Source organism: Anser brachyrhynchus (assembly GCF_964034855.1).
Source record: "Anser brachyrhynchus genome assembly, chromosome: 26".
In the NCBI taxonomy this organism is placed as follows: domain Eukaryota; kingdom Metazoa; phylum Chordata; class Aves; order Anseriformes; family Anatidae; genus Anser; species Anser brachyrhynchus.
Window position 1 is genome coordinate 2,324,532 of NC_137719.1, and position 26,700 is coordinate 2,351,231.

The window sequence follows — 26,700 nt, forward strand, 5'->3', positions numbered from 1 at the left end:
GCACCCCCAGACGTGGTGCCCCCCCCCCCCCGGGCCCGATCCTGCCCCCCCACGGAGCCCAACCAGGCCACAACCGTCACAGAGAACTTTATCGGCCGCGGCACGGCTGCGACAGGCGGCGCCGATCACGATACAGCCCCGAGCGAAAGCTGCGCCCGTCCCACCGAGGCCGGGGGGGGGCCCCGAGGCTGAGCCCCCCCCCCCAGAGCTGAGGGAGAACGGGGAACCCCCCCGGCCCAGCTGGCTCCCACCCGCCCCCCAGGAACAGGGGGCAATGGGGGGCTGGGACCCACCGAAGGGGGGCAGCCCCATGGCACAGAGCCCCCCCCCACCCAGGGAGGGGGCGTGGGGGCCGACCCCGCGTGCCCCCCCCCCAAGGGGATGCAGCCCCGCACCAAGCAGCCCCAGCCAGCCCCCACACAAAGCACTTCCCTTCTCCCCCCCGCCCCCCCGGGGACACAGATGTGTAAAAGCCCCCCCCCACCAGCTCCCCCCCCCCCCCCTCCAGGCCCCGTGCTCGGAGCCGGGGGGGGGGGGTCCCCAAGCCCCCCCGGGGCTGGCAGCGCCGAGGCACTCGCTGGTGTTAGAGGCGACGGTGCGGGGATGGGCACAGCGCGGCCCGAGCTGCGCCGGGGGAGGGCGAGGGCAGGGCGGGGGGGCTCAGCGCCTCAGCCCCCGCTCAGCACCGAGAACCGGGCACGGCCGCGGTGCCCGGGGGCGGGGGGGGCCCGGCCCGAGCAGCGGCCCCCGCCAAGCAGCCCAGGAGCCGCCGGGGTTCTGCGCTCAGTCCTGGGGGAGGCCGAGATGCGAGGAGGGGGGCGAGGGCCTGGCGGGCCCGGGGCAGGAGCCCCCCCGCGGGGGGGTCACATCACCGCACAGCACGAGTTCTGCTTCCGCGCCTGGCGAGAGGGGAGGGAACGCAGCGTCGGGGCCCGGAGCCGCGCGGCACGGCTGTCCCGGCCCCGGTCCCCCGCTGGCCGCGGAGGCCGAGGGCACGGCCCCGTGACGGGGGCTGGAGGCCGCGGTCCGGCACCCGGGCACCCCAAATCCCACATGGGAGCGGGGGCCGGGTTTGGGGAGGGGGCCGAGGAGCTCCGCCAGCCAGGTTCGGGCAGCCGAGCTCCCTGCCCAACCCCACGTCCCGCACCACCGGGGCTCCTCCTGCCCCTCTCACGGCCCCAAACCCACCCCCAGCACCTCCCCGGGTGCAGGAGGGACCGGCGCCGCACTCACGGTTTTGTAGAAGGCTTTCGACTGCGCCCCCAGCACCTCCGACTTGGACACCAGGTCGTCCAGCTTCTCCCCGCGCTCCAGCAGCGACTCCATGGTGTTGTGCTGCGTGAAGGAACGGGCGCCGGGCGCGCCGTCGGCACTCGGGGGCCCCGCCGCCGCGCCCCGAAACCGGGCGAGAGCACCCAGGGGGGAGGGAGCGGGGCCAGCCCCCGTCCCCGCCGTCCTCACCAGGATGATTTTGGTCTCGTCCAGCTCCGCCTGCACTCTGGTCATCGGGTCGGCGTCGCGGGGGTTCTGGCGGAGGAACGAGGGCGGCGTCGGGCCAGCAGCCCCCACCACCCCGGGGGGGGGGCGGCCACGCGGCACGGGGCCCCTACCTGGTACTTGCTGAGGTACCCGTCCAACGCCGCGTAGCTGATGGTGCCGGGGGACCCCGAGGGCCACTCCGCCCTGCTCACCTGCCTGCTGAACTCGTCCAGCACCTGCGAGCGAGGGAGCGCCCGGCGTCGCCGCCCGGGCTCCTCCCCGCAGCTCCCCGCGAGCAAAGCCGAGCCCCTGCCCCGCTTGTGGCGGCGGCGGCGGGGGCCAGCTCCCCGCCGAGTCCCGAGCCGCGCCGGGCGCTCCAGAGGCTGGTGCCGGGGCCGGCTGCGGTGCGGAGCCGCCGGGCAGAGCCGAGCCAAAACACCACCAGACCCCGCCGAGCTCAGCCCCGACAATGCCCCCCCCGCCCCCGGCTCAGCAGCAGGGATCGTTTCTTCCTCACGCCGCGACCGGACCCCAATTTGGGAAGCCCCCCCCCGAATTCCCCGCCGTGCCCGAGGCGCCGACGGCCGCGCCGCTCACCTTGTCCAGCAAGGTGAAGCAGACCCGCTGCGGGTACTCGTTATCGGCGATCACCACGCCGGCCAGCCCGTCGCTCCGCACGTACACGTGGCACAGGTACTCTGGGCAGAGAGGCGGCGTCGGGAAGGGGGGGGGCAGCTCTGGAGCCCCCCCCCCAGCGCCCAACGCCTGCCCCCGGCCCCCGCTTCCACCACCAGCGGATGGCACCGGGAGGTTTCCGGCCACCGGCGGTCGCGCTGGGCCGGCGGGAAGGGCTCGGGGAGGGCGGCGAGCCCCAGGCTCGGCCCCACGGGCCTGCTCCCAAACCTCTCAGCGTTCGCCCAGGGAAGGGGGCGCGAGGGGGGGCGTCGCACCTCGGAGCGCGGCCACGCGCTCACCTTGCTCCTTGACGGAAGCCCGGCTGCCCAGCTGCGAGCGCTCCACGATCAGCTGGCTGGTGAAGGTCATGAACTCCTGCACGCTGCAAGCACACGGCGCCGCTCGCACCCGGCCCCCGGCCACGGGGGGCACGGGGCAGCCCCGGCCCTTCCCCACCGCCCCTTCCCCTCCAACCCCCCCAGGACGCTCGCGCTCCCATGCGCTAGACCCGAGTCGAGTCAGGTCAGGAAACGGCCCCAAGCCCACGCTCCAGCCCTGCCAGGCAGACTTTTGCATAACCCCCTTTTTTTTGTTGTTGTTGTTTCTTTTCCTCACCCCGCAATAAATCAGAGGCCAAAAGCTGTGAGGGAGCAGAAATAAATCTGCTCCGTCCCGGGCGCGCTGGAAGCGGCGAGCGCTCAGCCACAGCGCTCCCGGTGGGAAGCGGCAGCGCCGGGGGCTCCCCGAGGGGCTGAGGCCGGGCCCCAACTCGTGCCGTGGCCGCGGGACGCAGCCCCCACGGGGTGGGGGGGGGGGACCGGCAGATAAATTCACAGCCTATCCCCGCTGACAGCAGCTCCCGGGGCGCCAAAGCCCAGGGGGAAGTGGCTCCCGAGGCGGGCAGCGAGCGGCGCTGGGGCTGGGGAGCAGCGAGGCCCCCAGAGCCGCCCCCGCTGGCTCCTTCCCCTCGCACGCTCGGCCACGGGGGCGTTTTTCGGAGCCCCTCGCTGCAGCGTTCCCCTCAGCGCCGGGACCGCAGAGCCAAACGTGCCCAAAAAAACCTTGGCAGGGGGCCGGGAAACGCCCCGGGGGCCGCCGCCAACAGCCCCCGGCCGCCTCTGCGAGTGGGGGGGCGGCTGGAGCCGGGCCCCCGGGGGAGCGCCGAGGGCTGAACCGGCCCAGCCGGGGCTGAGCCCAACGTCCCCGGGGGCACCGGGGGGAGGCGAGGCGATGCCCTGCGGCCACCCGGTGAGGACGGGGGCTGCCGTGAGCCCCCGGCAGGGCTTGTCCTGGTGCCGACACCGTCGCGCGGGGCCTGACCTGGATCTCTGGAAGAAGCTGAAGGTGGAGACGTCGTAGGCGGCCTTCAGCAGCTGCACCCGGGGCTCGCCCTTGTACAGCACGCTCAGGCTGTACAGCCTCATGGCGCGGCGCTGCGGGGACAGGGGTCAGCGGGCCCCGCCGGCACCGGGAACGCACCGGGACCCCCAGAGCCCCCCGGGACCCCCCAGGGATCCCCCAGACCCCTCCGGGACACCCCCCCCAAAGCCCACTGGGACCCTATGGGGACTGCATGGGGACCCCCCCAGACCCCAATGGGACCCTGTTGGGACCCCCCAGAGCCTTCCTGGACCCCCTCCCCCGAGCCCACTGGGACGCCCCAGGGACCCCCCCAGACCCCTCCAGGACCCCGCAGACCCCATCGGGACCCTATGGGGAACGCACGGGGACCCCCAGACCCCAACGGGACCCCGCTGGGACCCCCAGAGCCCTTCGGGACCCCCCAGCCACCCCCCGGGACCCCCCCACGACTCACCCAGACCCCCCCGGGACACTACCGGGCCCCACCGGGCCCCACCAAACCCCCCCAGGTCCCACCGGGACCCCGGCGACACCCCCCAAACCCCCCCGAGACCCTCCCCGGACAGCACCGGGCCCCACCGAACCCCGCCGGGGCACCCCCGGACCCCACCCAGACCCTACCGGGGCCCCCCGGGAGCCCCCCGGACCCCCCGGGGCTACCCCAAGCCCCCCCGAGCCCCCCCGGGACACCCCCAGGGCCCCCCCCGGCCCCGCCCCCCCGCCCGGTACCGGCGGCTGCGGACTCGCAGCGAGGAGGCGGCGGCCGAGCGGAGCGCTCCCGACCCGGAAGCAGAAAGGGACTGGCCGGAAGTGCCCCCGGCCCCGGTTACTGCCACGGGGCCGCGCCCAGCCTGCGCACGCGCAGCACGCAGCCCCCCCGCCCCGCGGCTCCCGGCCAATGAGAGCGCGGCTCTCCTGAAGGCCCCGCCCACGGCCGCGAGCGGCCCCGCCCCCGAGCCGGGAGGCCAATCGGCGGCGCCGTGGCGTCATGGGGGGCGGGGCTCCCTGCAGGGAGCTGATGGGGGCTCGAGCCTAGCGAGGGGGCGGGGTTTCGTAGGTGGGCGGGGCCTAGTGTGTGGGCGTGGCTCCGCCAGTAGCTGGGGCGCTGTGATTTGTGGGCGTGGCTTTCTGGGTGTGTGGGCGTGGCCTCCACAGCGGGCGGAGCAACGTGGGTGGGTGGGGGCGCTCGGTGGGCGTGGCTTCGAGAGTGGGGGCGGGGCTTCCCGGTGGGTGGGGCTACGCGGGATGGGGCGATTTGTGGGCGTGGCTTCATGGACGGTCGGGCCTGCTGAGTGGGCGGGGCAAGCTGCGTGGGCGGGGCCTGCCGCGTGGGCGTGGCGCAGGGAGTGGGCGTGGCCTCCGTTGTGCCCGGGGGCATGCGGGTGGGCGGGGCAACGTGGATGGGGCGGGGCTTGCTGTGGGGGGGGGGCTTGCTGTGGGGGCGGGGCTTCGCGTGGGGGCGGGGCTTGCTGTGGGGGCGGGGCTTCGCGTGGGGGCGTGGCCTCCAGGCTGGGTCCGGGGCCTGCAGTGCCCCCCGGGACCCCCATGGGACCCCCCTGGCTGCGGGGCCGGGGCCGCCCTGCGGGGCCCTGCACCCCCGGCACCGGGACACCGGGGGGGGCACCGCGGGACCCCCCCGGGCCCCCGGGCCCCCCCGGGGCTCCCCCATCACCCCCCGTCCGTCCCCGTCACCCCCCGTCTGTCCCTGTGCCCGTCCCCGGGGCCCGGCGGCCATCGCGGGGCCGCCGTCACCTTGGTGCCCGTCTCCATGGGAGCGGGCCGCGTTGCCAGGCCGGCCGGTGGAGTGGTTGCCACCGTGAGCAGGCCGTGAAGTGGTTGGCACGGCAACCGGCTCACCGGGAGGGGGGCCCGGGGCCGGTGACGGGGCTGACGGCCCCCGTGGGGAGGGTCCCGGACAAGGCCGCCCGCGTCCGTCCGTCCGTCCGCCCGCTGGGGCTCCCCCGCTCCACGCAGAGACCCCCGGGGCCGCCCCGGTGCCCCCTCGCAGCGCGGCGGACGGCGGGCCGAGGAGGAGGAGGAGGAGGAGGACGAAGCACCCGGCCGCCCCGCACGGCCGAGGGGATTGGGGAGCCCCGAGGGCGGCCCCGGGATGCGGGGGGCCGAGGCCGGGGCCGCGGGGGCTTGCGGCCGCTCCGCCTGACGGGACCGTGGGGACGCGGCGGCCGCCACCGGGCGCCCCGTATGAGCTAACGCCCCCCAACGTGGCGCATCCCCCGGCGCGGCCAGGGACGGTACCCGGGCGGACGAGGCGGTGGGGTGCCGGGGGGGCTCGGGGGGGACAGCTTCGCCCGCCGCCCACCCCGCGCCCACGGCTGCCCCCATGCTGGACCACAGAAGCAGGATGGAGAGCTCCCGGCAGGAGAAGGTGAGGCCCCGCCGGCCGCCGGCCCTCCCCACGTTCGCCTCCGGAAGGCAACGGCTGCTTCTGCCCCCGCTTTGGGGCTCTTTGGGGCTTTTTGGGGATCTTCGGGGCTCTTTGGGGCCAGGCAAGCGGTTTTGGGCAAGGAATGAGGTCAGGAGGTTTCGAGCCAGGAGCACACGGGGAGCCTCCGTTTATACCGAGGGCCTGATCCTGCCGTGGGCCCGGCGGCACGAGGCCCCCCCAGCCCCCGGGTGCAGGGGGTGAGGGCAGCGGAAGGCTGGAGGCTGCCTCGGGCAGAGCCACGCAGCCGGTGCCGAGGCTCCCTGCTCCCGAGGCCGCCCCCATGCCCGGTGCTGGGGTGCTGAGCATGAGCAGCGGGGCTCCCCCGGGAGGAGCCGGGCTCCACAGGACGGCCTCGGGGCCGGGGGGACCCCCACTGCATCGGGTCACTTGGGGGGACGGGGCTCGTCCCCACTCTTTGGGAGGCTCCAGCTCGCAGCCGGACCGGGACGGGGGCGATGGGGAGCATGGGGCACGGGCAGTGCGGCGTTCCGCCACGTGGCTTCCAGCCTGCTCCAGGCAGGGTAAGAGGGGATCGCGCCCTTTGGGGGCAGGTTTTGGTCGGGTGGGAAGAGCCAAACCCGGCACCGAAACCTCCATGCGGGATCGGAGGGAGCGGAGTCGTGGCACGCGGTGCCTGCGGTGCCGGAACCGCTTGAGAGCAGCGGGAGAAGGGACACCGGGACGGGTGCTGCGGCGCTGGGCGACATCGGGCACCGAACGGTGTCACGGGGCGCTGGGTGTCCCCCTGGGGACATCCCGGAGGGGATCCGGCCTCGATCCGTCCCACCGGAGCACCCCGGGGCAGCCGGTTTGTGGGGGCCGGGACCCCTCAGACCCACATCATCCCAAAAGCTTTAGCAGGGCGCCCGCTTCGTGATGCACCCCAAAACCCACGGCAGGGCCGGCGCGGCCCCGAGGAAAACACCCTCCTGGCGCTGACGGCGCAGCGGGAGCGATCCTGGCCTGCCCGGCTCCCGGTGACTAATGAGGCCTCTAATGCCACGAGCAAACCTGGCCGGCGGAGCAGAAGCGCTCGGCGCCGCGGCTCCATCTGAGAGCCGGGGCCGCGGCCCCGTTACGCGCCCTGGTAATGGAGGCCGCGCCGGCGGCAGGGCCTGGGGTTGCTACGCGAGGGAAAAACAGGTCCTGAGCGCCAGCGCGGCCCTGGAGGGGCCCTGCGGCTCTCCCTGGCAGCGGGGACGGGAGAAATTCCCCGTACCGCTCGGTGCGGCCCCGCTCGATGGGCATCGTGCGAGGGGGACGGAGGAAACCCCCACGGGACGCCTGCTCCAAGCAGGTTTCGGGGCAAGGAGCTTCCCCCCGGTGCCGCTGTTGGAGGGCGAGGTGCTCCGGGCTGCGGGGCCGCAGGGGCTCGGAGTGTCCACAGGGAAAACCGGGGCTGGGGAGGGGAACCTCCGGCTGCTCGGCGCAGTTCGGGGGGCGCGGGACACCCCGTAACGCCGCCGCCCCCCGGCGCAGGTGGAGCAGATCCTGTCGGAGTTCCGGCTGAGGGAGGAGGACCTGAAGAAGGTGATGTACCGCATGCAGAAGGAGATGGACCGGGGGCTGAAGCTGGAGACGCACGAGGAAGCCTCGGTGAAGATGCTGCCCACCTACGTCCGCTCCACGCCCGAGGGCTCAGGTAGGCGCTGCCGGGACGCGAGGGCGACGGCGCCCGGCGCTTTGCCGCGGCTCCGCCGGGTGCTGCCCCCCCGGGAGCCCCCCCCTGAGCCGTCCCCTCCCCCGTGCCCCGCGGCGCTGCAGAGGTCGGGGACTTCCTCTCGCTGGACCTCGGCGGCACCAACTTCCGCGTGATGCTGGTGAAGGTGGGCGAGGGGGAGGAAGGGCAGTGGAAGGTGAAGACGAAGCACCAGATGTACTCCATCCCCGAGGATGCCATGACGGGGACGGCCGAGATGGTGAGCGGGGCAGGGGGGTGCGGGGGGCGCGGGGTCCTCCCCACGATCCCCATCCCGGTGCTGGGTGCCTCCGGGCAGCCCCGAGCCCCGGGAGGGGGCAGAGGTGGGTCCGGACCCTCGGGGAGCTGCAGGAGCCCGTGGAAGCGTCCCCTTCAAGTGGCGTCTGGATGGGGATGGGGTGGAGGGGACCGGGCCATCGCGGGGACGAGGCCATCGCGGTGACGGCTCAGCCGCTCTCCCCCAGCTCTTCGACTACATCTCCGAGTGCATCTCCGACTTCCTGGACAAGCACCAGATGAAGCACAAAAAGCTGCCCCTGGGCTTCACCTTCTCCTTCCCCGTGCGGCACGAGGACATCGACAAGGTGAGGGGCTGGCGGGGCGGCACGGGACCCGAGGCCACCGCGGTGCCTGCCCCACGGCCCCACGGAGCCCCGCTCTGTCCTCCCCCGGCCCAGGGCATCCTGCTGAACTGGACCAAGGGCTTCAAAGCCTCCGGAGCGGAAGGGAACAACGTGGTCGGGCTCCTGCGAGACGCCATCAAACGGCGAGGGGTGAGACGGCCGCTGGCCCCGCGCCGGCTGCGTGCGTCGGTGCCCGCCCCCTGTTCCCACCGCGTCCCGTGGGTCCCCCGGGAGAGGCGCTGGGGGCGTGCTGTGCACACGCGTGTGTGTGCGTGCACGTGTATGCGTGGGCACACGCATCCCACGGGGACCCCGCGGGACAGCCGGACGCGGGGCATGACACCGGCGGCTCCCCCCCCCGGCAGGACTTCGAGATGGACGTGGTGGCCATGGTGAACGACACCGTGGCCACGATGATCTCCTGCTACTACGAGGACCACCGGTGCGAGGTTGGGATGATCGTGGGTAAGATCACAGGCTGCGGGACGGCAGCGGCCGTCCCCGGGGGAAGGAGGGGATGCGGGGCGGGGGGCACGCGCCCCACGGCCGGCTCCTGCGCGCAGGGACGGGCTGCAACGCCTGCTACATGGAGGAGATGCACAACGTGGAGCTGGTGGAGGGCGACGAGGGCAGGATGTGCGTCAACACGGAGTGGGGCGCGTTCGGCGCCTCGGGGGAGCTCGACGAGTTCCTCCTGGAGTACGACCGCGTGGTGGACGAGACCTCGCTTAACCCCGGTCAGCAGCTGTAAGGAGTGGGGCGGATGCGGCTCCCCTGGGCTCCCCCCGGCCGCGGCTCCTTCCCCCTGCCCTCCGCTGGCCGGGGCCGCTCGTCCCGGGGCTCCGGCCCCGTCGGCCGCCCGCACGCATCCCCCTGAGCCCGGTACCGGTGGGGACACGTGCGTGGGGCCTCGCCGTGGGGTGGGAGGGGGGCGGCCCCCGCCCTGACGGCCGCCCCCGGCCCCCAGCTACGAGAAGATCATCGGGGGCAAGTACATGGGGGAGATCGTCCGGCTGGTGCTGCTGAAGCTGGTGGACGAGAACCTGCTCTTCAACGGCGAGGCCTCCGAGAAGCTCAAGACCCGCGGCACCTTCGAAACCCGCTTCGTGTCACAGATCGAGAGGTATTCGGGGCCGGCGCCCCCAAACCGCCCCACACCCATGGGGGTGCCCTGTGCCCTCACCCCACAGCAGCTGGCTCTGATCGTCCCACATGGGGTTCCCTGCACTGTCACCCCACACCAGCCCTCTACAGTTGCCCCGCAGCGGGGTCCCCTGCCCTATTGCCCCACACCAGCCCTATATAGCTGCCTCATGTTGAGGTCCCCCATCGCCTTGACCCACATTGGGGTCCCCTTCCCCATCACCCCACACCAGGGTGTCCCACATGGGGTCCCCTGCCCCATCACCCCCCACCAGCCCTCTACAACTGCCCCACACCGGGGTTCCCTATCCCGTTGCCCCACACCGGGGTCCCCTGCCCCATCGCCCCCCGCCAGCCCTCCCCAGCTGCCCCGTGGGGGTCCCCGGCCCGACGCGCCCCCTCTGTCCCATCCCAGCGACTCGGGCGACCGCAAGCAGATCTACAACATCCTGACGGCCTTCGAGCTGCTGCCCTCGGGCACGGACTGCGACATCGTGCGGCGCGTCTGCGAGAGCGTCTCCACCCGCGCCGCCCAGATGTGCTCGGCCGGGCTGGCCGGCGTCATCAACCGCATGCGGGAGAGCCGGAGCCAGGAGACCCTCAAAATCACCGTGGGGGTCGACGGCTCCGTCTACAAGCTGCACCCCAGGTGAGGCCGCCGGGAGCCTTCCTCCCGCCCCAGCCTCCCTCCTCCTCCTCCTCCTCCTCCTCCCCGCAGCCTTGACCCTTCCCGTCTTCCCCCCGCAGCTTCAAAGACCGGTTCCACGCCACCGTCCGGCAGCTGACGCCCGGCTGCGACATCACCTTCATCCAGTCGGAGGAAGGCAGCGGGCGAGGCGCCGCGCTCATCTCGGCCGTCGCCTGCAAAATGGCCTGCATGATGGGGCAGTGAGCGGGGCAGCACGGCGCGCAGGACCTGGGGGCGGCGGGGACCCCGCGGTGCCGGGCGCTTGGAGGGCGCCGAGGAGCGCAGACGGACGCGGGAAGGGCTTTGCCGCGGGAGGCGACGGCGGCCGGTGCCGGGGCTCCCCAATAAACCGGGGTTTGCGTGGACTTTTCCTCCGGGACCACCGCCGGGGCCGAGGCTCCTCGATGGCCGCGTGCCGCCCGACGGGGCCGAGGCTCTTCCCGGTGCCGTGGGGGGCAGCTGCGCCCCCAGAGCCTCTCTACGGGAGGGCACCGGGGGATAAAGGGGGTGGCTGGGGGGTGTTTGGGGATGGGGGGGACGGGGGGGGCTGGCACCCCTTGGGGAGCCCGCAGTGGGCGGCCGGCAGTGCCTGGGGGCCCGGCTGGCCTTGTCCCCATGTGTCACCCCCGTGTCCCCTCCCAGAGACCCTCAGAAAGGACAAACCGAGCCGGAGGCAAAGGGGACCCCCCCCCCCCCCCCCATCCATGGGGTGGTGCCACCTCCTTCCCCCCGCGGGGCCAGGTCCGTGCGCCCCTGGAACAGCGCCCCACAACCCCAAACCCAACGGTTCCCCAGCCCAGGGGCACGTGGGTGACCCCCCCCCCGACTACTTCGTGGTCCCAAGCAGCCAAAAGTAGTGCCCGTGTGCCCCCCCGGCTTGTGTCGGTGACAGTGCCCCCCCAACATTTACCTCGTTTAGGGGGCTGAAGGCGGGGGACCCCCAGCCCGGAGTGGGGCCAGCGGCACAGGGAGGGGAGAGCAGCCTGGTGCCACGGGGCTGTGGGGCCACCTCGGGGGTCCCCTGGGAGTCGGGGGCACCCCAGGGGATGGGACCCACATAGGAGCCCCATGGGGTGGGGGCACATTGGGGGGGGCTGGGGCCACCAAATGGGGCTGGGGGATGGGATCACCCCAGGGTATGGGACCACTGTGGGAGTCTGCACCCCTGTCACCATGTTCCTTCTGTCACCGTGCCCCCCTGTCACCGTGCTCCCTCCATCACTGTGCCCCCCCCCCCACCATGCCCCCTCCCCAGAGCCCAGACTGCGTGGCCCCGCGCCCCCCAATGTCCCCCCAGGGACCCCGTCCCCAAGCTCCCCACACACCCGGCTCCTCCCTGAGGTCCCCATGCGCCCACCCCAGCCCGCGTCGCCGAGGTCGCCACGTGTCAGCCCCTGTCCCCAGGGTCCCCGTGAGCCCCCCCCGCGCCCCCTGTCCCCCCGATGGGGCCGGGGAAGCCCCGCAGGGACCCGTCCCAGCCCCCACCCCCACCCCCCCGATCGCTCGTCCCCATGCAGGTGCAGCGGACGCTCACGGGGACGCCCCTCGCCGTGTGGGGAATGTCGGCTGCAAGCCCCCGAGCTGCGTCACTGCCCACGGTGATGAGAAGAAGGTCTGGGGGGGCGGCAGCACATTTCCCCCCCGCACCCTCGGCCAAATAAAACCCCAAATGAGGAGCTCCGTCCTCCGGAGAGGCGGCGGCGGGGACAAGCTGCTTTATTGCGAGGGGACAGGGGGTGGGAGGGAGGCTGGTGGGGAGGTGGAGGCTGGCGGTGGGGCTCGGGGCCCCCCTTCAGGTTTCGGGGTTCAGCGGCGGCGGTCAGGGCCCTGAGGAGACAAAACGGTGGCGGTGGTGACTCGGGGGACACCCCCCCCGTCGCCCCCAGCTCCAGCACCAGCGGATGCGGCTCCTCTGCCCCACCCCCCACCCCCGAGTTTCCCCGGGGCACGTTTCGGGCTCCCCCACCTCCACCCTCCCTCCGCACGGGGGGCACGTGCGCCCAGCCCCGGGGGGGGGGGGCAGGCGCAGGATGCGGGGCGCAGGATGTGGGCTCTCACCGGCGCTCAGCCCTTGCAGAACTTGAGGGCGGCGCAGATGTCCTGGGGCTCGTCGTCGTTCTGCAGCGCCTCGGAGATCTGCTCGCTGTACTTCTTCACCAAGGACTTGCAGAGCCGGCCCAGGCCCTTCAGGACGCCGCACACCTTCCGCAGCGCGTCGTTGACGGCGTCCTGCGGGCACCGGCACCGTGCCGTCAGCGGGGCCGCGGCCACCAGACCACCCCCCCACCTCCCCCGGCTCACCCCGAGCCCCCCTCACCTCATCGGGGTCGTCCCCCACCATCTTCTTCAGCTGCTGCAGCACCTTGGTGCAGACGTTGCATTTCTTCCCCTTGCCCGGCAGCGCCGCGTCGCCTTCGTCCTCATCCCACTGCGGGGACAGCGCAGACCCTCAGGGCGGTGTCGGGTCCGTCCCCCCCGTCCCCATCCCCGCACCACGACGCGAGGGGGAGCTGCCCCACGGCGCGCCCCACGCCTGGGGCTTGTCCTCACCGTGCCCAGGCTGCCCCAGAGCTGGCGGCACTGCTGCTCCTTCTGGCACCGGATGGCCGTGGCCACGTCGCGGCACCAGGACGCGGGGCCGCCCTGGCACGGCTCGGCCACCTCCTCTGCCTGTGAGACTGTGAGGGGACAGAGGTGGTTAATACGGCTGCCCCACGGCCGCCCCACGGCCACCCCACGGCTGCCCCACGGCTGCCCCGTGGCACCATGGCCAACCCGTTGCTGCCCCACGGCCACCCCATGGCCCCACGGCCACCCCATGGCCCCATGGCCACCCCATGGTCCCTTGGCCACCCTGTGGCTGCCTCATGGCCACCCCATGGCTGCTCCATGGCCACCCCATGGTCCCTTGGCCACCCTGTGGCTGCCCCATGGCCACCCCATGGCTGCCCCACAGCCACCCCATGGCCCCATGGCCCCCCCGTGGCTGCCCCATGGCCACCCCACGGCCCCATGGCCACCCCATGGCGGCCCCATGGCCGCCCCACAGCAGGACGGGGAGCACATCGGTCCCCAAAACCCCTCTGTGCCCCAGGTGTCCCCAGAGCCCAACCCCTGTCCCCACACACCCCCCCCCCCCGTCCACGTCCCCACACAGTCCCCGCACCCCCGCTGCCACCCCGCTGTCCCACCCCGGTCCCCCCACCCCACGGCGCCGGTGTCCCCGCGCCACGCAGCCCGTGGGGGGGCCGCGGGCAGGAGGGGCCCCGGCCCCGTACCTGCCACCAGGGCGAGGAGCAGGAGGAAGGCGGCGGCCATGGCGAGCCCCCCCAGACGCTGACCCGACGGGTGCCGGCCCCGTGCCCCACCCCGGGGCTTTTATAGCCCCCCAGGAGCCGGCAGCGGGGCCGGCGGAGCCACTCAGCGCCGCCGAAACCCACCGAGGCCTTAAAATGGAGCGCGGCCCGCGCCTCGCGGCCCCACACCTCCGCCCCCGGCCTCGCCTCGGCAGGAAGCGGCCTGGGGGGGGGCGGCGGGAGGGGGCCAAAATCACCGGGGGGGGGCTCAAAAACCACTGGGGGGGTTGACACCCGTGGGGGGGGGGTCTGACACCCACGGGAGGGGGGGGCAAAAGGCCCGGGGAGGGGCAAAAACCATGTGGGGGCTGACACCCACTGGGGGGGGGGTTGACACCCCTGGGGGGGGCTCTGACGCCCCCAGGGGCGCCCAAAAACCCGGGGGGGAGGGGGAAAAACTTTTGGGGGGTCTCTGACACCCTGAGGGGCGCCCAGAACTTGTGGGGGCCCCAAAAACGCCCTGGGGGGGGCATAGACCCCACGGGGGGGGGCTCCAACGCACCTATGAGGGCCTTGACACCCCCGGGGGGACCCCGAAACCCCCGGGGGGGGCTCAAAAATCCTAGGGGGGGGCAAAACCCCGGGGGAGGGGCCCTGATACTACCGGGGGGGCCTGAAACCCCCGGGGGAGGGGGGGTCAAAACTTTTGGGGGGGCTCTGACACCCTGAGGGACCCCCAGCAGCCGTGGGGGCCCCGAAAACCCCCTGGGGGTGCTGCAGACCCCGGGGGGGGGGGGGGGGCTCCAACGCACCTATGAGGGCCCTGACACCCCCGGGGGGGGCCCAAAACCCCGGGGCGGGGGGCTCAAAACCCCTAGGGGGGGGCCGCGGGGGGGCCGCCCCGGGCCTTTTGCACCGGCCCCACGCGGGGCCCACGGACACGAGTGGCACCGCCCCCCCCCCCCCCCAAAATCAATCCGCAGGCCTCGGACGCGGGGCAGGAAGCGAGGGGGGGGGCTCGGGGGGGGGGGCTCAGCCCCGCGGGCCCAGGTGTCGTGTGTGTCCCCCCCCGTTGCCATGGGAACGGCGCCCCCGCCCCGCGGTTGCCATGGCGCCCCGCCGCCGTGACGTCTGTTCCGCGCCGCGGTGACGCCGCTTCCGGGCCCGGTTCCCGCCATTCCCCCCCCCCCCCCCAACTCCTCCCCCCCCCCCCGCGTCCCGTCCGCGCCGCGTGCAGCCGGGCCGGCGGCCCCCGCCCCCCCCCGACCCCTGACCTCTGACCTCTGACCCCGTACGTCACGGGGGGGCTGTCAGCGGCGGGGGGGGGTGATGGGGGGGGCTCGGTGCCCTTGGGGGGGTCCCGGTTGGTTTGGGGGGGTCCCGGTATTTGGGGGGGAGGGATCCGGGGTCCTGCGGGGGTCCCGGTTGGTTTGGGGGGGGGTCCCCGGTTCGTTTGGGGGGGTCCTGATGCCCTTGGGGGGGGGTCCCGGTTGTTTTGGGGGGGTCCCGGTTGGTTTGGGGGGGGGCAATGTTTGAGGGGGGGTCTCCCGGTGTCCTGGGGGGGGGTCCCGGTATTTGAGGGGGGGTCTTGGTGCCCTGGGGGGGGTCCCGATTGCTTTGGGGGGGTCCCCGGTTCGTTTGGGGGGGGGGGTCCCGGTGTCCTGTGGGGGTCCCAGTTGGTTTGGGGGGGTGCGATGTTTGAGGGGGGGTCTCCCAGTGTTTTGGGGGGGGGGGTCCCAGTGTCCCAAGGGGGGTCCCGGTGCCCTGGGGGTGTCCTGGTTGGTTTGGGGGAGGGTCCCCGGTTCGTTTTGGGGGGGGGGTCCTGGTGTTTGGGGAGGGGTCCTGATGCCCTTGGGGGGGTCCCGATTGCTCCGAGGGGGTCCCGGTTGGTCTTGGGGGTCCCGGTGTTTGGGGGGGTCCCATTGTATGGGGGGGTCCTGGTGTCCTTGAGGGGGTCCTGGTTGGTTTGGGGGGGGGCAGTGTTTGAGGGAGGGGTCTCCCAGTGTTTTGGGGGGGGGTCCTGGTGTCCTGGGGGAGGTCCTGGTTGGGTTGGGGAGGGTCTCAGTGTTTGGGGGGGGGGGGGTCCCGGTGTCCCAAGGGGCGTCCCGGTTCGTTTGGGGGGGCGTCCAGCTGTTTGGGGGGGTTCCAGTTGGTTTGGGGGGGGGTCACAGTTGGTCTGGGGGGTCCCAGTGTGTGTGGGGTGGTCCCTGTTGGTTTTGGGGGTCCTCGGGTTTAGGGTGTGTGTGTCCTGGGGGGGGGGGGGCTGGTGTTTGGGGAGGGGTCCTGGGGGAGGCACTTGATTCTGGGGGGTCTCGGTGTTTGGGGGGGGTCCCAGTGTATGGGGGAAGGAGTTGCTGTTGTCCGGGGAGGGGGGTCCCAGTGTTTGGGGGGGTCCTGAGGTGTGTGTGGGGGTCCCGATGTCCTGGGACAGGCTTCTGGTGAGGGGGGGGGTCCCAAGAGGTATTTGGGCGGGGTTCCCTGGTGAGGGGGGGGTCCTGGTGCTTGGGGGGGCGGTTTGTGGTACTTGGGGGGGGGCCCGGTGTCCCTTGGGGGTGGCTCCTGGTGATGGGGGGAGTCCCATTTTTGTGGGGGTGGGGGTCCCAGTGTTTGGAGGGAGGGGTCCTGGTGTCCGGGGGGGGGCAGGGTCTGTGCTCCCTGTGTGCTTGGGGGGGGTGTGGGAGCAGCAGGGCCAGGCCTTGGGGGGGTCCCAGGTGGGTTTGGGGGCTGGGGGGGGCTTCTGGTTGCTGGGGGGGAGGGGGCACAGATTTGGGGGCCATTTCGGGAATCCTCACTCTCCTCTTTATCCCCCAGGCACCCCCCCCCCCCCCCCGCCAGCCCAGCCATGTTCTCGTCGGTCGTGGCCCCCCCGGCTCAGGCCCTGCTGTCCCCCCCCTCTGGCGAGGCCCCCACCTTCGCCCGGGCTGGGAGCGACTTCGCCGACCGCTCGCAGCCCTTCCTGCTGGGGGAGCGCAGCTTCAGCCGCCAGTACGCGCACCTCTACGCCGCCCGCCTGCTCTGCATGCGGCCCCGCCTGGCGCAGCGGGCGCAGCAGCGATGGGGTGAGCCCCCCTCCCCCCCCCCCCCCCCCAAAAAAAAAAAAACAACCCCAAACCCCGACCCCCGGCAGCCCCCCGGCCTCCTTCCTTCCTCCGCGGGGCGAAACGTCGCCGCCGCGCTGCTCCCCCGGTTGCTTTTTGGCCGGGGGACGCCGCGGGGGAAGGATGGAGAACCCCCCCGTAACCACCGCATCGTGGCGGGGGGGGGTTGGGATGGAGCAGCCGAAGCGGGTTGTTTTCCTGATTTTTCTCCTGCCTCCTCGAAGCCTCCGCATTCCTGGCGGTGCTGACGCCGTTCCCAGCCCGCCGCTGCCCTCCTCGGCCTCCCGCCGCAGGGATAAACCCCCGTCCCCAAGCCCCACGGGGCCAAACCCCATCCCCAAACCCCAAGGGGACAAACCCCCCGTCCCTAAGCCCCATGAGGACAAACCCCCGTCCCCAAACCCCACGGGGACAAATCCCCCATCCCCAAACCCCATGGGGACAAACCCCCCATCCCCAAGCCCCACGGGGACAAACTCCCCAGCACTCCCCGGGCGAGGAGGTGACAGCGGCAGCCTGGGGAGGGCCCCTGGCCATGGGGGGCTTCCCTCGACGGCCCCCTTCTGCTGTTGTTTCTGCTGAAGCAGGGTGAGCGGTTCGCTCTGGGATGAATTTAGGGAACGGTCCCAGTTTGGGGGGAAAAAGGGGAAAGAAATGCCACGAGTGGGGTCCCGGCGCTGAGCGTCCGTCCCCGCAGGCAGCGGCGTGGCGCTGCGGAAGCTGTGCGAGCTGCGGGCGGGCGAGCGGTGCTGCGTGGTGGGGACGCTCTTCAAGGCCATGCAGCTGCAGCCCTCCATCCTGCAGGAGATCAGCGAGGAGGTAACGGCGGGTGCCGTGCCGTCCCCCCCGGGGAGGGGGACGCGGGCGGGCTCGTGGGGCCGGGCTGGCCCCGGCGGCGGTGATGGCGGCGCGGCCGCCTCTCCCTCCCTGGCTGAGCCGCTTCCTCCTTGGCCGACGGCCGCGCCGCTGCTGGCGTCGCGGGGAAGCGCTAAGTGGAAACAGCCCCGACCGGCACGCAGCTGGCGAGCGGCCCCGAGGGCGGCCGGGCCTCCTCTGGGGGCTGCGCCCGCCTGCCCGGACCCCAAAAAACCCCCCCCCCCCCTGGGGTCCCGCCCTCGTCCCCGCAGCACAACCTGGTGCCCCAGCCGCCCCTGCCCAAGTACGTGCACCCCTCGGACGAGCTGATCCTGGAGGACGAGCTGCAGCGCATCAAGCTGGCGGGGAACGTCGAGGTGTCCAAGATGGTGACAGGTAGGGGACGGCGGCGGGGCGGCCTCGGCTCTGCCAGCACCGCCGGGGCTGAGCGCCGCGCTCGCCGCAGGCACCATCCTCGCCGTGTACGGCAGCGAGCAGGAGGATGGCGGGTTCCTGGTGGAAGAGCTCTGCTTCGCTGAGCTGCCCCAGCCCCTGCCCTGGGCGGGCCCCAGCTCAGACAGGTGAGTCCCCACCGCGTCCCCATCGTGTCCCCGCCGCGTCCCGCAGCCCTGGGGACCGCCAGAGGCCCCCGTCCCCGCTGCCCGCCCTCTCTTCCCCCAGGTTCGTGCTGCTGGCCTCGGGGCTGGGGCTGGGCAGCGGCAGCGGCGAGTCCCTGCTGGGCACCCAGCTGCTGGTGGACGCGGTGACGGGGCAGCTGGGCGCCGAGGGCCAGCAGAGCTGTGCCGCGCTCATCTCCCGCGTCATCCTGGCGGGGAACCTGCTGAGCCAGAGCACGCAGAGCCGAGACAGCCTCCACAAGGTGCGGGGGGGGCCTGGTAAAGGCTGGGCGTGGGGGTGGGGGGCACGGAGGAGCTGCGCTCCTCACCGCCTCCCCGCCGCCGCAGGCCCGGTACTTGACGAGGAAGACGCAGGCTGCGAGCGTGGAAGCCGTGAAGATGCTGGACGAGATCCTGCTGCAGCTCTGTGTGAGTGCCCAGGGCTCGATGCGGGTGCTGGGGTGGGAGAGCAGCTCCCAGAGCCCCTCGGTGTGGGGCAGCGGGTGGTGGTCCCCCCCCCCACAGCCCCCGCTGTGCCCCGCAGACCTCTGTGCCCGTGGACGTGATGCCCGGGGAGTTTGACCCCACCAACTACACGCTGCCGCAGCAGCCGCTGCACCACTGCATGCTGCCCCTCGCCAGCGCCTACTCCACGCTGCAGCTGGTCACCAACCCCTACCAGGCTGACGTGGACGGCGTCAGGTGGGGACCGACGTGCCACCAGGGCTGTGACAGCCGCTGGTGACAAGGGGGGTTGGGGACAAGTCGCACCGAGCACGGAGCCGCCCTTCCTTCCCCCAAAACGTAGGTTTTTGGGGACGTCGGGGCAAAACATCAGTGACATCTTCAAGTACAGCAGCATGGACGACTACCTAGAGATCCTGGAGTGGACGCTGCGGGCGGGACACATCAGCCCCACGGCGCCGGATACCCTGGGTAAGGGGGGGGCACCGCTGTGCTGCCCTGAGGCGGGGGCTGCGGGGCTCCGAGTGCCCCGTGGGGGGCTGTGGGGACGGGTTCCCCTCCTCACCTCCGCCCCCGCAGGCTGCTACCCCTTCTACAAGTCGGATCCCTTCATCCTCACCGACTGCCCTCACGTCTACTTCTGCGGCAGCGCGCCTCGCTTCCAGTCCAAGGTGATCACGGGTGAGTCCCGGCCCCATCTGGCCCCGTCCTCACTCGCGGCCGCGCCGGGGCTGGCGCCTGACGCCCGCCTGTCCCCGCAGGGGACGAGGGGCAGCGGGTCCTGCTGGTGGCGGTGCCCGCCTTCAGCACCACGCAGACCGCCTGCCTCGTCAACCTGCGCGACCTCAGCTGCCAACCCATCAGCTTCTCCGGCTTCGGGGCCGAGGACGATGACGGGGACATGGAGGTCGGGCAGTGACGGCGCGGCACGGACTCTGTCACCGCACGGAGCCGCGGAGCTGCCGCGGCGCGGGACCAGCAGCCGCTGGGAGAAGCGACACGGCGCTGCTACCAATACAGCTTGGTTTATTTGTGTAACAAAACCGCGTGGAGGGGACTGGGGCCGGCGCCGCGAGGGCCCTGCCCTGGGGAGCGCGACCGCCCCAGCCGAGCCGCGGTGCTGGGGACCTGGGCTGCGTCCTCCTCGCCCGGCCGTGGTGGCACCGCCGGGTCCCTGGGGACGGGGCCGTGTGTCCTCGCCTGAGCCCAGCCCGGGGGACGTGCTGCAGCTGCTGGCCTTCGGGGCAGGCATCGGGGTGGCGTGGCCGTGGTCCTGGCAAGCGAGGCGGGTGGGAGCTGCAGCCTGCCCGGCGCGGGCGAGGAGCGCTGCGGAAGCAGGTGACGGCGCCTGCAGCGGGCAAAACTCGACCAAGCGCGAGCGCCTGGAGGCAGGAGCGAGGGAACGGGCGTCCTCTAGTCACCAAAGTTCACGGTGTAGGTCTCGGCCGTGGTGAAGGGCTGCTCCGTCCCCGTGCCCACCTCCCAGGCCTCCGTCTCCGTCACCAGCTCGGTCACCACCTCCGTTTCGGTCTCCATCTCCCAGGTGCCGGCGGTGGGAGGCTCCTGGCTCCAGGGTGCGTAGGTGGTGCTGCTGAAGGGGCTGGGCAGGGCCGTGGTGGGCGCCGGGGGGGCCGTGGGGCCGTGGGTGGTGGTGGTGGCGTTGAGGCGCCGCAGCCTCATCTGCTGCCGGAGCCGCATGCGGTGCCGCAGGCGCTGGCGCAGCCGGAGGCGCTCGCGGGGCGTCATGGGGCGCCCGGGCACGATGCGGCGGATGGGCCGGTTCCCGTTCATGGCCATGATCTCGCGGATGCGCTTCCAGTTGGAGCGCGACAGCACGAAGTTGCACTGGGTGGCCCCGATGTCGTAGAGGACGCTGCAGGTCTTGACGCTGGGGTTGTAGCCCTCGGCCCGGGCCGACACGCGGTACTCGCCCGGGTTCAGGATGCGCCAGTAGTCCCCGCCGCTGGCTGCGGGCGGCGAGCGGAGGTGAGGGGGCTGCGGAGCGGGGCCGCGGCGCCCTCGCGTCCCCCCGACCCCCTACCTGTCTTGACGTTGTGATTGATGCCCCCCACGACGATGGTGGCGTTGGCGATGGGCTCTCCCTGCTGGTCCGTCACCAGGCCCTTGATGCCCCGGTGAACCTGCGCGGAGGAAAGGGGCGAGGGGAGCCCGTGGGGCCGGCGGGGCGGCCACCGGCTCCCGGCACGCGCGCATGGCCCCGCGCCTACCTGCTCCATGAAGGTGAGCAGCGACTCCTTGTTGTTCTCCCACTCCTGCTGCAGCTCGCTCTCGTGCGGGAACTTGTCGCAGCCCAGGTAGACGGAGAGCTCCAGGCAGTTGGTGTGCAGGTAGCTGAAGTCGTTCATGCCTGCCAAAAAAACAACCGAGGGCCCATTGGCATGCGGTTGGCATGCACCCTTGCCCACCCGGTGGCTCGCTGGCACGGCACGGCCCCGCTTACTGCCGGCCCGGGGGTGCCACTTGGCCCCCTGCACGATGCCCATGGAGTCGGTCATGTCCTGCGTGTGGCAGCCCCCGCGGAAGGTCTCGGTCATGGTGAGGTGGGCCGAGGCGTAGGAGATGGCGAGCCAGCGGAAGATGGCGTGGTCGGGCGTCTCGTGCACCTCGGGGTTGTCGTCCTCATAGTCGTCCGGCGGGCGCGGGGCGGCCGGCGTCTCGCTGGGGGGCCGGGCCGCGTCGAAGGGGTAGGACACCAGCTTCTCCCCGCCCTGCAGGTTGGCTCCCAGCACGAAGGGGTTCTTCTCCATCCAGGCCATGATGGCCCGCGTCTCCACCGCCACCTGGACAGAGGCGGTGTGACACCTGGCCCCTCGCCCGCCACCGCCCCCGCCGGGCGCCCCGCGCTCACCGTGGCGTCCTCCTCCAGGTAGTGCTGCGGGACGGGGATGTGGTGGCTGGGGAAGCGGTGCGGCACCAGCTTCCGCTCCTCGGCCGCCCACAGCGGCGAGGCCAGGTCGGGGAAGTTCTCAAAGAGGTCGTAGCCCTCCTCCGTCCAGTGGCCCAGCGCCCAGTTGCCCAGCTCGGAGCCCTGCGGGTGGTGGGGGACCGGCGGTGAGCCCCCGGTGGCGCCGATGTCCCCGGTGCCACCACCGCCACCCCGGCGCCGTCCCTGCTCCTCACCGCCTCGCGGGCCAGCTCGTAGCCGTCGGGGTTGAGGGAGGGCACGAGGTGGATGCGGGTTTCGGTCACCAGGCTCCGCACGCGGGGGTTGCCGTCCTGGTACTCCTTGCAGAGGAACTGCATCAGCAGCAGCAGCAGCTCCCGGCCCAGCACCTCGTTCCCGTGCAGCCCCGCCGTGTACCTGAACTCGGGCTCACCTGCAGGACGGGTGGCATCACGGCACAGCCGTCCCCTCCCCGTGTCCCCCCGTCCCCCCTCGCCCCCTGCCTTGCCTCACCCGTCTCGTGCTCGCCGGGGTTGTCGGAGATCTCCATGGCGTAGATCTTCAGCCCCCGCGAGCTCTTGCCGATGTTGTAGATGCGGGTGATGGTCGGGCACTCCTCGTTCACCACCTTCATGAGCTGCGGGCGCAGGGGGCGAGCGCTGGGGCACGGGACGGGGACGGGGAAGGCACCCCCCTGCCCCACGGGGTGCCACCGCGCTCACCTGCCTCATGTCCTTGTAGCTGTGGTGGCGGAAATCCAGGTTGTCGGCGGACGTCACCTCGTTCTGCTGGCTGTAGTAGCTGCTGATGGCTGCGGAGGGGACGGCGATGTGGCCCTGGGGACCGAGCGGCTGCCACCGCCCCGCCGTCCCCCCCCTGCCACCCCCGTCTTACTGGAGAGGGGACAGCCCAGGACCTCCAGGCGCAGGCAGAGGCTCCCGTTCCACGTCTGCGGGTAGATGCGGATGTAGCGCGCCACCACCGGCTCGGGGAACTCGGTCAGCACCGGCGTGTCCTTGTCCACGTTGCCGTAAAACATCTGGGGAGGGGACACGCGGGGGTGGCAGCGGGTCCCCAGCGCCACCCCAACCACCCCCGTCCAGCCCCCCCACGCCGCACACCATCTCCTCGTAGCCGTTGGTGTACATCGTCCAGCTCTGGCTGTCGTTGCTGAAGCCCACGTAGAATTTGGTGACAAAGTCGTCGCTGCGGGGGGAAGGGGAAGGTGCGTGGGGGTGGCTGTCACCCCCACCGCCCCGCTGCTGGCCCCGGGGCCACCCCCCCCCCCCATCCTGTCCCCGTCCCCTTACTGGATCTGGGAGTCGCGTCCTTGCGTGATGACGCCGGTGAACTTGGTGGTGCGGCGCGTGTCCACCTCCAGCCAGTGCGCCCGGCTGTCGTCCTCGGCACACCACGCGCCATCGAAGAAATCGTCCTCGTTGGCGCCCGCCTGGGGACAGCGAGGGGACAGCGAGGGTGGCGCAGGGACAGGGACAGGGATGGGGATGGGGACAGGGATGGGTGCCCACCTGCATGTTGAGGCGCCCGCGCTGCGCGCCCAGCCCGTGGCGCAGCATGGAGGAGGCCAGCATCTGGTCGTCCTCGATGCGGTGGGACTCCAGCCCAATGGGGGGACACTCTGGGGGGTGGGGGACATGGCACAAAGTCAGTGCCACCCCCCCCAGCACGGTGACCGCTTCCCCCGGTCCCCAGGGACGGGGACACTCACTTGTCTTCTCCTCTGGCGGCGCCCACTCGTCCTCATCCGTCTCCCACTTCTTCCCCCCTGTTTTTTTGGGTTTTCCTGGAAAACGGGAGCGAGGTGAGGGGACAGAGCCAGGGTGTGGGGGGGACATGGGGTGGGGGGCCCCCACCCGCACCCACCTTTGCGGTCCCGGCCCTTCTCCTCCGCCCAGGTCTCCTCCTCGTCCTCCTTGCTGCCGCCACCTTTCTTGGGCTTCCCTGGCAGGGGAGAGCGGCCGTCAGGGACGGGAACGGGGATGGGGACGGGGATGGGGACGGGGCAGTGCCGTGCCGCCCCCCCAGCCTCTCACAGGGTTTCAGTTTCTCCTCGTCCGTCTCCATCTCCTCCTCTTTCTCTGGCTGCTTCTTGGGTTTGGGCGGCGGGGGCAGCCCGTAGTCCACTGCGGGGTGGGAACAGGGCTGGGACGCCCCTTTGGGACCTGGGGGCCGGCCTGCGGCCCCACAGAGCCCCCGCCAGGGGCAGGGGTGCCCCCGGTCTCCCCCTGGCTCGTCACTCACAGTCATCGTAGTCGGGTCGCTCGAAGCCCTCCTCGTAGTCCCCCTCGGTCACGGGGGCGGGCAGCGGTGCGGGGGGCTCCTCCGGCTTGGCTGGGGGTGACAAAAGGGTTTGGGGGTGCCCCTGTGGGGTCCTTTACGCCTCTGTGGGGTCGCTGTAACCTTACAGGGTCTCCAGTGCCTCTGCAGGGGTCCCCATGCCCCTATGGGCGCCTCTCTGTCCCCTGTAGCTCCCATGAGGTCCCCAAACCCCTTTTGCAGTCCCCATGGCCCTGAATGAGTCCCCGTGTCCCCACAGGATCCCTTGAGCCCCTGTGGAGTTCCCATGCCCCTATGGGGTCCCCATGTCCCCATGGGATCCCTCGAGCCCCTACGGGGTCCCCGTGTCCCCACAGTGTCCCCTGCACCCTCACGTGCTCCCCGTACATCTCTGGTGTCCCCATGCCCGTCCCAGCCCTGGGCTGCCCCAAAACGATGCTGCCCCCCACCCGGGGCTGGGGACCCCCCCCCACCAGCCCCCTTTGTCCCCCCGTCACCGCACTGACGTGGTGGCGTCTCCGGCTGGGGCCAGACTCGCACGGGTTTCTTCCTGCTCGGGGGCTTGCGGGGTTTCTGCTGCCGCCGGATGTACTCGACTGGGGACGGGGGGGGGGACAATGACTGCGGGGCTGCGAGGCGGAGGGGAAGGGGGGAACGCATCTGTGTCCCCCCCCCCAGCCATCCCAGGGGACCCCGTCGGTCCCCGCCCGCCCCCTGGCACCGTACAGTCCTCGTAGTCCTCCCGCTCCAGCTGCTCGTTGTAGTCCAGCGTCGGCGGCTCCGGCTCCACGGGGACCTCTGCGGGGGGGACACGTGGGGCTGGGACACGGGGAGGTGGCAGCGGGATCACAGGGGTGGCACTGGGACACGGGGGGAGGTGGCACTGGGGATGCTGGGGTGACATTGGGATGCGGGGAGGTGGCACCAGGGCAAGGGGAGGTGGCACTGGGATCACAGGGGTGGCACTGGGACGCAAGGAGGTGGCACCAGGATACGGGGAGGCGGCAAGAGGACATGGGGAGGTGGCAACAGGGATGCCAGGGGTGGTACTGGGATGCAGGGAGGTGGCACCAGGACACAGGGAGGTGGCACCAGGGCAAGGCGAGGTGGCACTGGGACACGGGGAGTTGGCAACAGGACATGGGGAAGTGGCAACAGGGATGCCAGGGATGACAAATTGGACACAGGGAGGTGGCAACAGGGATGCCAGGGCTGGCACTAGGATGTAGAGAGGTGGCACAGGGGAACAGGATGGCACTAGGGACACAGGGAGGTGGCCCCATGGCACAGGGAAGTGGCACTGGGGATCAGGGGACGGCACTGGGATGGAGGCAGGTGGCACCAGGACACGGAGAGGTGGCACCAGAGGGGTGGCAAAGGGATGCAGGGAGGTGGCACTGGGACACAGCGAGAGGACACGGGGGATCAGAGGGGTGGCACTGGGATGCTGGGAGGGGTCACCGGGGATCAGAGGGTGGCACTGGGATGCTGGGAGGTGGCAGCAGGCCACCGGGAGAGGACACGGGGGACCAGGGAGTGGCGCTGGGGACACAAGGAGGGGGCACCGGGGATCGGGGGGTGGCACTGGGATGCCGGGAGGTGGCACTGGGACGCAGCGAGAGGACACGGGGGATCAGGAGGTGGCACTGGGATGCCGGGAGGTGGCACTGGGACGCAGGGGGTGGCCTCGGGCTCTCACCAGCCTCGGGAGCGGGCTGCCAGTCCTCCCCGCCCAGCTCCCAGCGCTCCGTCGGCAGCTCCTCCAGCTCGCCTGGGGACAGGGACACGCAGAGGGGTGGCAGCGCTGGCGTCCTCGGCCCACCCCCAGCAAGGGGACCCCAGGGAGGGAGGAGACGGGGGACAAGGGGCAGGACGGGGGTGACCCCGACCACACCATGCAGCCCCCCGGGGACAAAGCAGCGGGGGAGCTGAGGGGACGTGGGTGACAAGCGCTCAGCACAGGACGGGACCCCCGGTGTCCCCCCGCTCACCTCGGTCTCTGCCATCCTCCTCCTCCTCCTCGGGGACCCGAGGCTGCCCTGGGGACAGGGACGTCCCCTCTCTGTCCTCACCCCGTGGGGGGTGTGGGGCCACAGGGGGCTCCCAGGGGGTGTCCGGCGGCTCCGGTGGCCTCGTGCCCGAGGGCTTCTTGGTGGCCTTGGGCGGCTTCTCCTTGGGTGGCTTCTTGGGCGGCTTCTCCTTGGGCTTCTTGGAGCCTTTGGGGGGTTTCTCAGAGCCTTTCGGGGGTTTCTCGGAGCCTTTCGGGGGCTTCTCGGAGCCTTTCGGGGGCTTCTCCTTGGGCTTCTTGGGGGGCTTGTCCCTGTCGTTGCTCTTGTCCCTGCTCTTGTCCCGCTCCTTGTCCCTGTCCCTGTCCTTGTCCTTCTTGGAGCCCCGCGCTCTCTCCTTGGGCTTCTTGGTGGGTTTGGGGGCTTTGTCCTTCCGGGCCTTCTTGGGTGCCTCGGGCTCCGGCAGCTGCTCCGGGGGGTCTGGGGGGGGGGGGCCGGGTTGGGTCGGGGGGGCGTGGGGGCAGCCCCTGCCCAGCACCCCGAACCCAGCACCCCCAGCTCAGCACCTCCAAAACCCAGCACCTCCAACCCAGCACCCCGAACCCAGCACCTCCGAACCCAGCACCCCCAGCCCAGCACCCCCCCGCTGCCCCCCATCACTCCCCCCCCCCCATCCCACTCCCTCCCGGTACCGGGCAGCCCCAGCAGCCCCCCCCCCCCCCCCCTCACCGATGCCCAGCCCGGTGCCGGCGCCCGGCTCGGTGGCGAAGCCCGGCTCGGTGCCGTCCCCGTCGCCGTCGCCGTCCCGGTCCCCGTCGGGCCCGAGGAAGCCCCTGAGGAACGCCTCGATCTCGGCGTCGGTGAGCGCGGGCGCGGCGGGGTCCGGGGCGGCCCCGGGCAGCGGCAGCAGCAGCGCGGCCGCCAGCAGGAGGCAGGAGCGGGGCGGCCCCGCCAGCGCCATCGCCGCCGCCGCCGAGCACCGGCACGGCCCGGCCCGGCCCCGCCGAGCACCGGGGGAGGGCAGGGGAGGGGCGGGGGCGGGCCG

At 72.5% G+C, this 26,700-nt stretch overlaps 5 protein-coding genes across 11 annotated transcripts; 2 read left to right on the plus strand and 3 right to left on the minus strand.

Annotated features, from left to right (window-relative positions):
• Positions 1-71: 71 nt before the first annotated feature.
• YKT6 (YKT6 v-SNARE homolog) lies at positions 72-4,403 on the minus strand. Of its 2 annotated transcripts, none has more exons than XM_080568187.1 (8): positions 4,246-4,403; positions 3,475-3,587; positions 2,454-2,536; positions 2,077-2,177; positions 1,611-1,715; positions 1,462-1,527; positions 1,234-1,335; positions 72-899 (listed from the first exon to the last, which is right to left on the minus strand). In XM_080568187.1, exons 2-8 carry the CDS (start codon positions 3,576-3,578, stop codon positions 864-866), a joined length of 597 nt encoding a protein of 198 aa, XP_080424313.1. In that variant the 5' UTR covers positions 3,579-3,587; positions 4,246-4,403; the 3' UTR covers positions 72-863. The 2 variants fall into 2 exon arrangements, with proteins under 2 accessions (XP_080424313.1, XP_080424312.1); XM_080568186.1 differs by having other exon boundaries at positions 3,400-3,587.
• A 583-nt stretch (positions 4,404-4,986) lies between these two features.
• GCK (glucokinase) lies at positions 4,987-11,683 on the plus strand. Of its 6 annotated transcripts, none has more exons than XM_080568192.1 (10): positions 4,991-5,902; positions 7,442-7,604; positions 7,727-7,881; positions 8,126-8,245; positions 8,339-8,434; positions 8,650-8,749; positions 8,848-9,031; positions 9,252-9,407; positions 9,843-10,076; positions 10,175-11,368. In XM_080568192.1, exons 1-10 carry the CDS (start codon positions 5,858-5,860, stop codon positions 10,317-10,319), a joined length of 1,398 nt encoding a protein of 465 aa, XP_080424318.1. In that variant the 5' UTR covers positions 4,991-5,857; the 3' UTR covers positions 10,320-11,368. The 6 variants fall into 6 exon arrangements, with proteins under 6 accessions (XP_080424316.1, XP_080424318.1, XP_080424317.1 ...); XM_080568191.1 differs by lacking the exon at positions 4,991-5,902 and adding an exon at positions 5,912-6,483 and having other exon boundaries at positions 10,175-11,369; XM_080568190.1 differs by having other exon boundaries at positions 4,987-5,902; positions 8,126-8,434; positions 10,175-11,369.
• Positions 11,684-11,817: 134 nt separating this feature from the next.
• Positions 11,818-13,610, minus strand: LOC308182886 (antimicrobial peptide NK-lysin-like). Its single transcript, XM_080568196.1, has 5 exons — positions 13,394-13,610; positions 12,666-12,793; positions 12,433-12,543; positions 12,174-12,344; positions 11,818-11,942 (listed from the first exon to the last, which is right to left on the minus strand). The coding sequence occupies exons 1-4, from the start codon at positions 13,431-13,433 to the stop codon at positions 12,180-12,182; spliced, it is 444 nt and encodes a 147-aa protein (XP_080424322.1). The 5' UTR covers positions 13,434-13,610; the 3' UTR covers positions 11,818-11,942; positions 12,174-12,179.
• A 2,617-nt stretch (positions 13,611-16,227) lies between these two features.
• POLD2 (DNA polymerase delta 2, accessory subunit) lies at positions 16,228-19,489 on the plus strand. Its single transcript, XM_080568195.1, has 10 exons — positions 16,228-16,470; positions 17,207-17,328; positions 17,637-17,760; positions 17,831-17,945; positions 18,046-18,244; positions 18,330-18,410; positions 18,526-18,683; positions 18,790-18,917; positions 19,026-19,127; positions 19,208-19,489. Exons 1-10 carry the CDS (start codon positions 16,254-16,256, stop codon positions 19,363-19,365), a joined length of 1,404 nt encoding a protein of 467 aa, XP_080424321.1. The 5' UTR covers positions 16,228-16,253; the 3' UTR covers positions 19,366-19,489.
• On the minus strand, positions 19,456-26,663 carry AEBP1 (AE binding protein 1). The gene is made up of 21 exons (XM_080568188.1): positions 26,385-26,663; positions 25,641-26,135; positions 25,349-25,420; positions 24,376-24,447; positions 24,156-24,245; positions 23,614-23,703; positions 23,406-23,495; positions 23,236-23,313; positions 23,081-23,155; positions 22,881-22,990; positions 22,662-22,801; positions 22,473-22,557; positions 22,246-22,390; positions 22,074-22,162; positions 21,865-21,988; positions 21,588-21,784; positions 21,316-21,495; positions 20,908-21,247; positions 20,675-20,814; positions 20,488-20,587; positions 19,456-20,413 (listed from the first exon to the last, which is right to left on the minus strand). Exons 1-21 carry the CDS (start codon positions 26,614-26,616, stop codon positions 19,860-19,862), a joined length of 3,498 nt encoding a protein of 1,165 aa, XP_080424314.1. The 5' UTR covers positions 26,617-26,663; the 3' UTR covers positions 19,456-19,859.
• Positions 26,664-26,700: the final 37 nt, after the last annotated feature.

What these genes read in the sequence shown, in the direction of transcription:
- GCK (XM_080568189.1), top strand. Translation starts at nt 6,418, where the DNA reads ATGGGGAGCATGGGGCACGGGCAGTGCGGCGTTCCGCCACGTGGCTTC. An exon ending in ACGCCATCAAACGGCGAGGG is followed by an intron (nt 8,435 to 8,649) that starts GTGAGACGGCCG and finishes CCCCCCCGGCAG; the next exon opens with GACTTCGAGATGGACGTGGT. An exon ending in CTTAACCCCGGTCAGCAGCT is followed by an intron (nt 9,032 to 9,251) that starts GTAAGGAGTGGG and finishes CCCGGCCCCCAG; the next exon opens with CTACGAGAAGATCATCGGGG.
- YKT6 (XM_080568186.1), bottom strand. Translation starts at nt 3,578, where the DNA reads ATGAGGCTGTACAGCCTGAGCGTGCTGTACAAGGGCGAGCCCCGGGTG. An exon ending in GGTACCTCAGCAAGTACCAG is followed by an intron (nt 1,528 to 1,610) that starts GTAGGGGCCCCG and finishes TTCCTCCGCCAG; the next exon opens with AACCCCCGCGACGCCGACCC. An exon ending in CGAAAGCCTTCTACAAAACC is followed by an intron (nt 900 to 1,233) that starts GTGAGTGCGGCG and finishes CCCTCTCGCCAG; the next exon opens with GCGCGGAAGCAGAACTCGTG.
- POLD2 (XM_080568195.1), top strand. Translation starts at nt 16,254, where the DNA reads ATGTTCTCGTCGGTCGTGGCCCCCCCGGCTCAGGCCCTGCTGTCCCCC. An exon ending in AGATCCTGCTGCAGCTCTGT is followed by an intron (nt 18,411 to 18,525) that starts GTGAGTGCCCAG and finishes TGTGCCCCGCAG; the next exon opens with ACCTCTGTGCCCGTGGACGT. An exon ending in CACGGCGCCGGATACCCTGG is followed by an intron (nt 18,918 to 19,025) that starts GTAAGGGGGGGG and finishes CCGCCCCCGCAG; the next exon opens with GCTGCTACCCCTTCTACAAG.
- LOC308182886 (XM_080568196.1), bottom strand. Translation starts at nt 13,433, where the DNA reads ATGGCCGCCGCCTTCCTCCTGCTCCTCGCCCTGGTGGCAG. An exon ending in TCTGGGGCAGCCTGGGCACG is followed by an intron (nt 12,544 to 12,665) that starts GTGAGGACAAGC and finishes CTGTCCCCGCAG; the next exon opens with TGGGATGAGGACGAAGGCGA. An exon ending in TGGGGGACGACCCCGATGAG is followed by an intron (nt 12,345 to 12,432) that starts GTGAGGGGGGCT and finishes CGGTGCCCGCAG; the next exon opens with GACGCCGTCAACGACGCGCT.
- AEBP1 (XM_080568188.1), bottom strand. Translation starts at nt 26,616, where the DNA reads ATGGCGCTGGCGGGGCCGCCCCGCTCCTGCCTCCTGCTGGCGGCCGCG. An exon ending in GCTACAAGGACATGAGGCAG is followed by an intron (nt 21,989 to 22,073) that starts GTGAGCGCGGTG and finishes CTGCGCCCGCAG; the next exon opens with CTCATGAAGGTGGTGAACGA. An exon ending in ACCTGGAGGAGGACGCCACG is followed by an intron (nt 21,248 to 21,315) that starts GTGAGCGCGGGG and finishes GCCTCTGTCCAG; the next exon opens with GTGGCGGTGGAGACGCGGGC.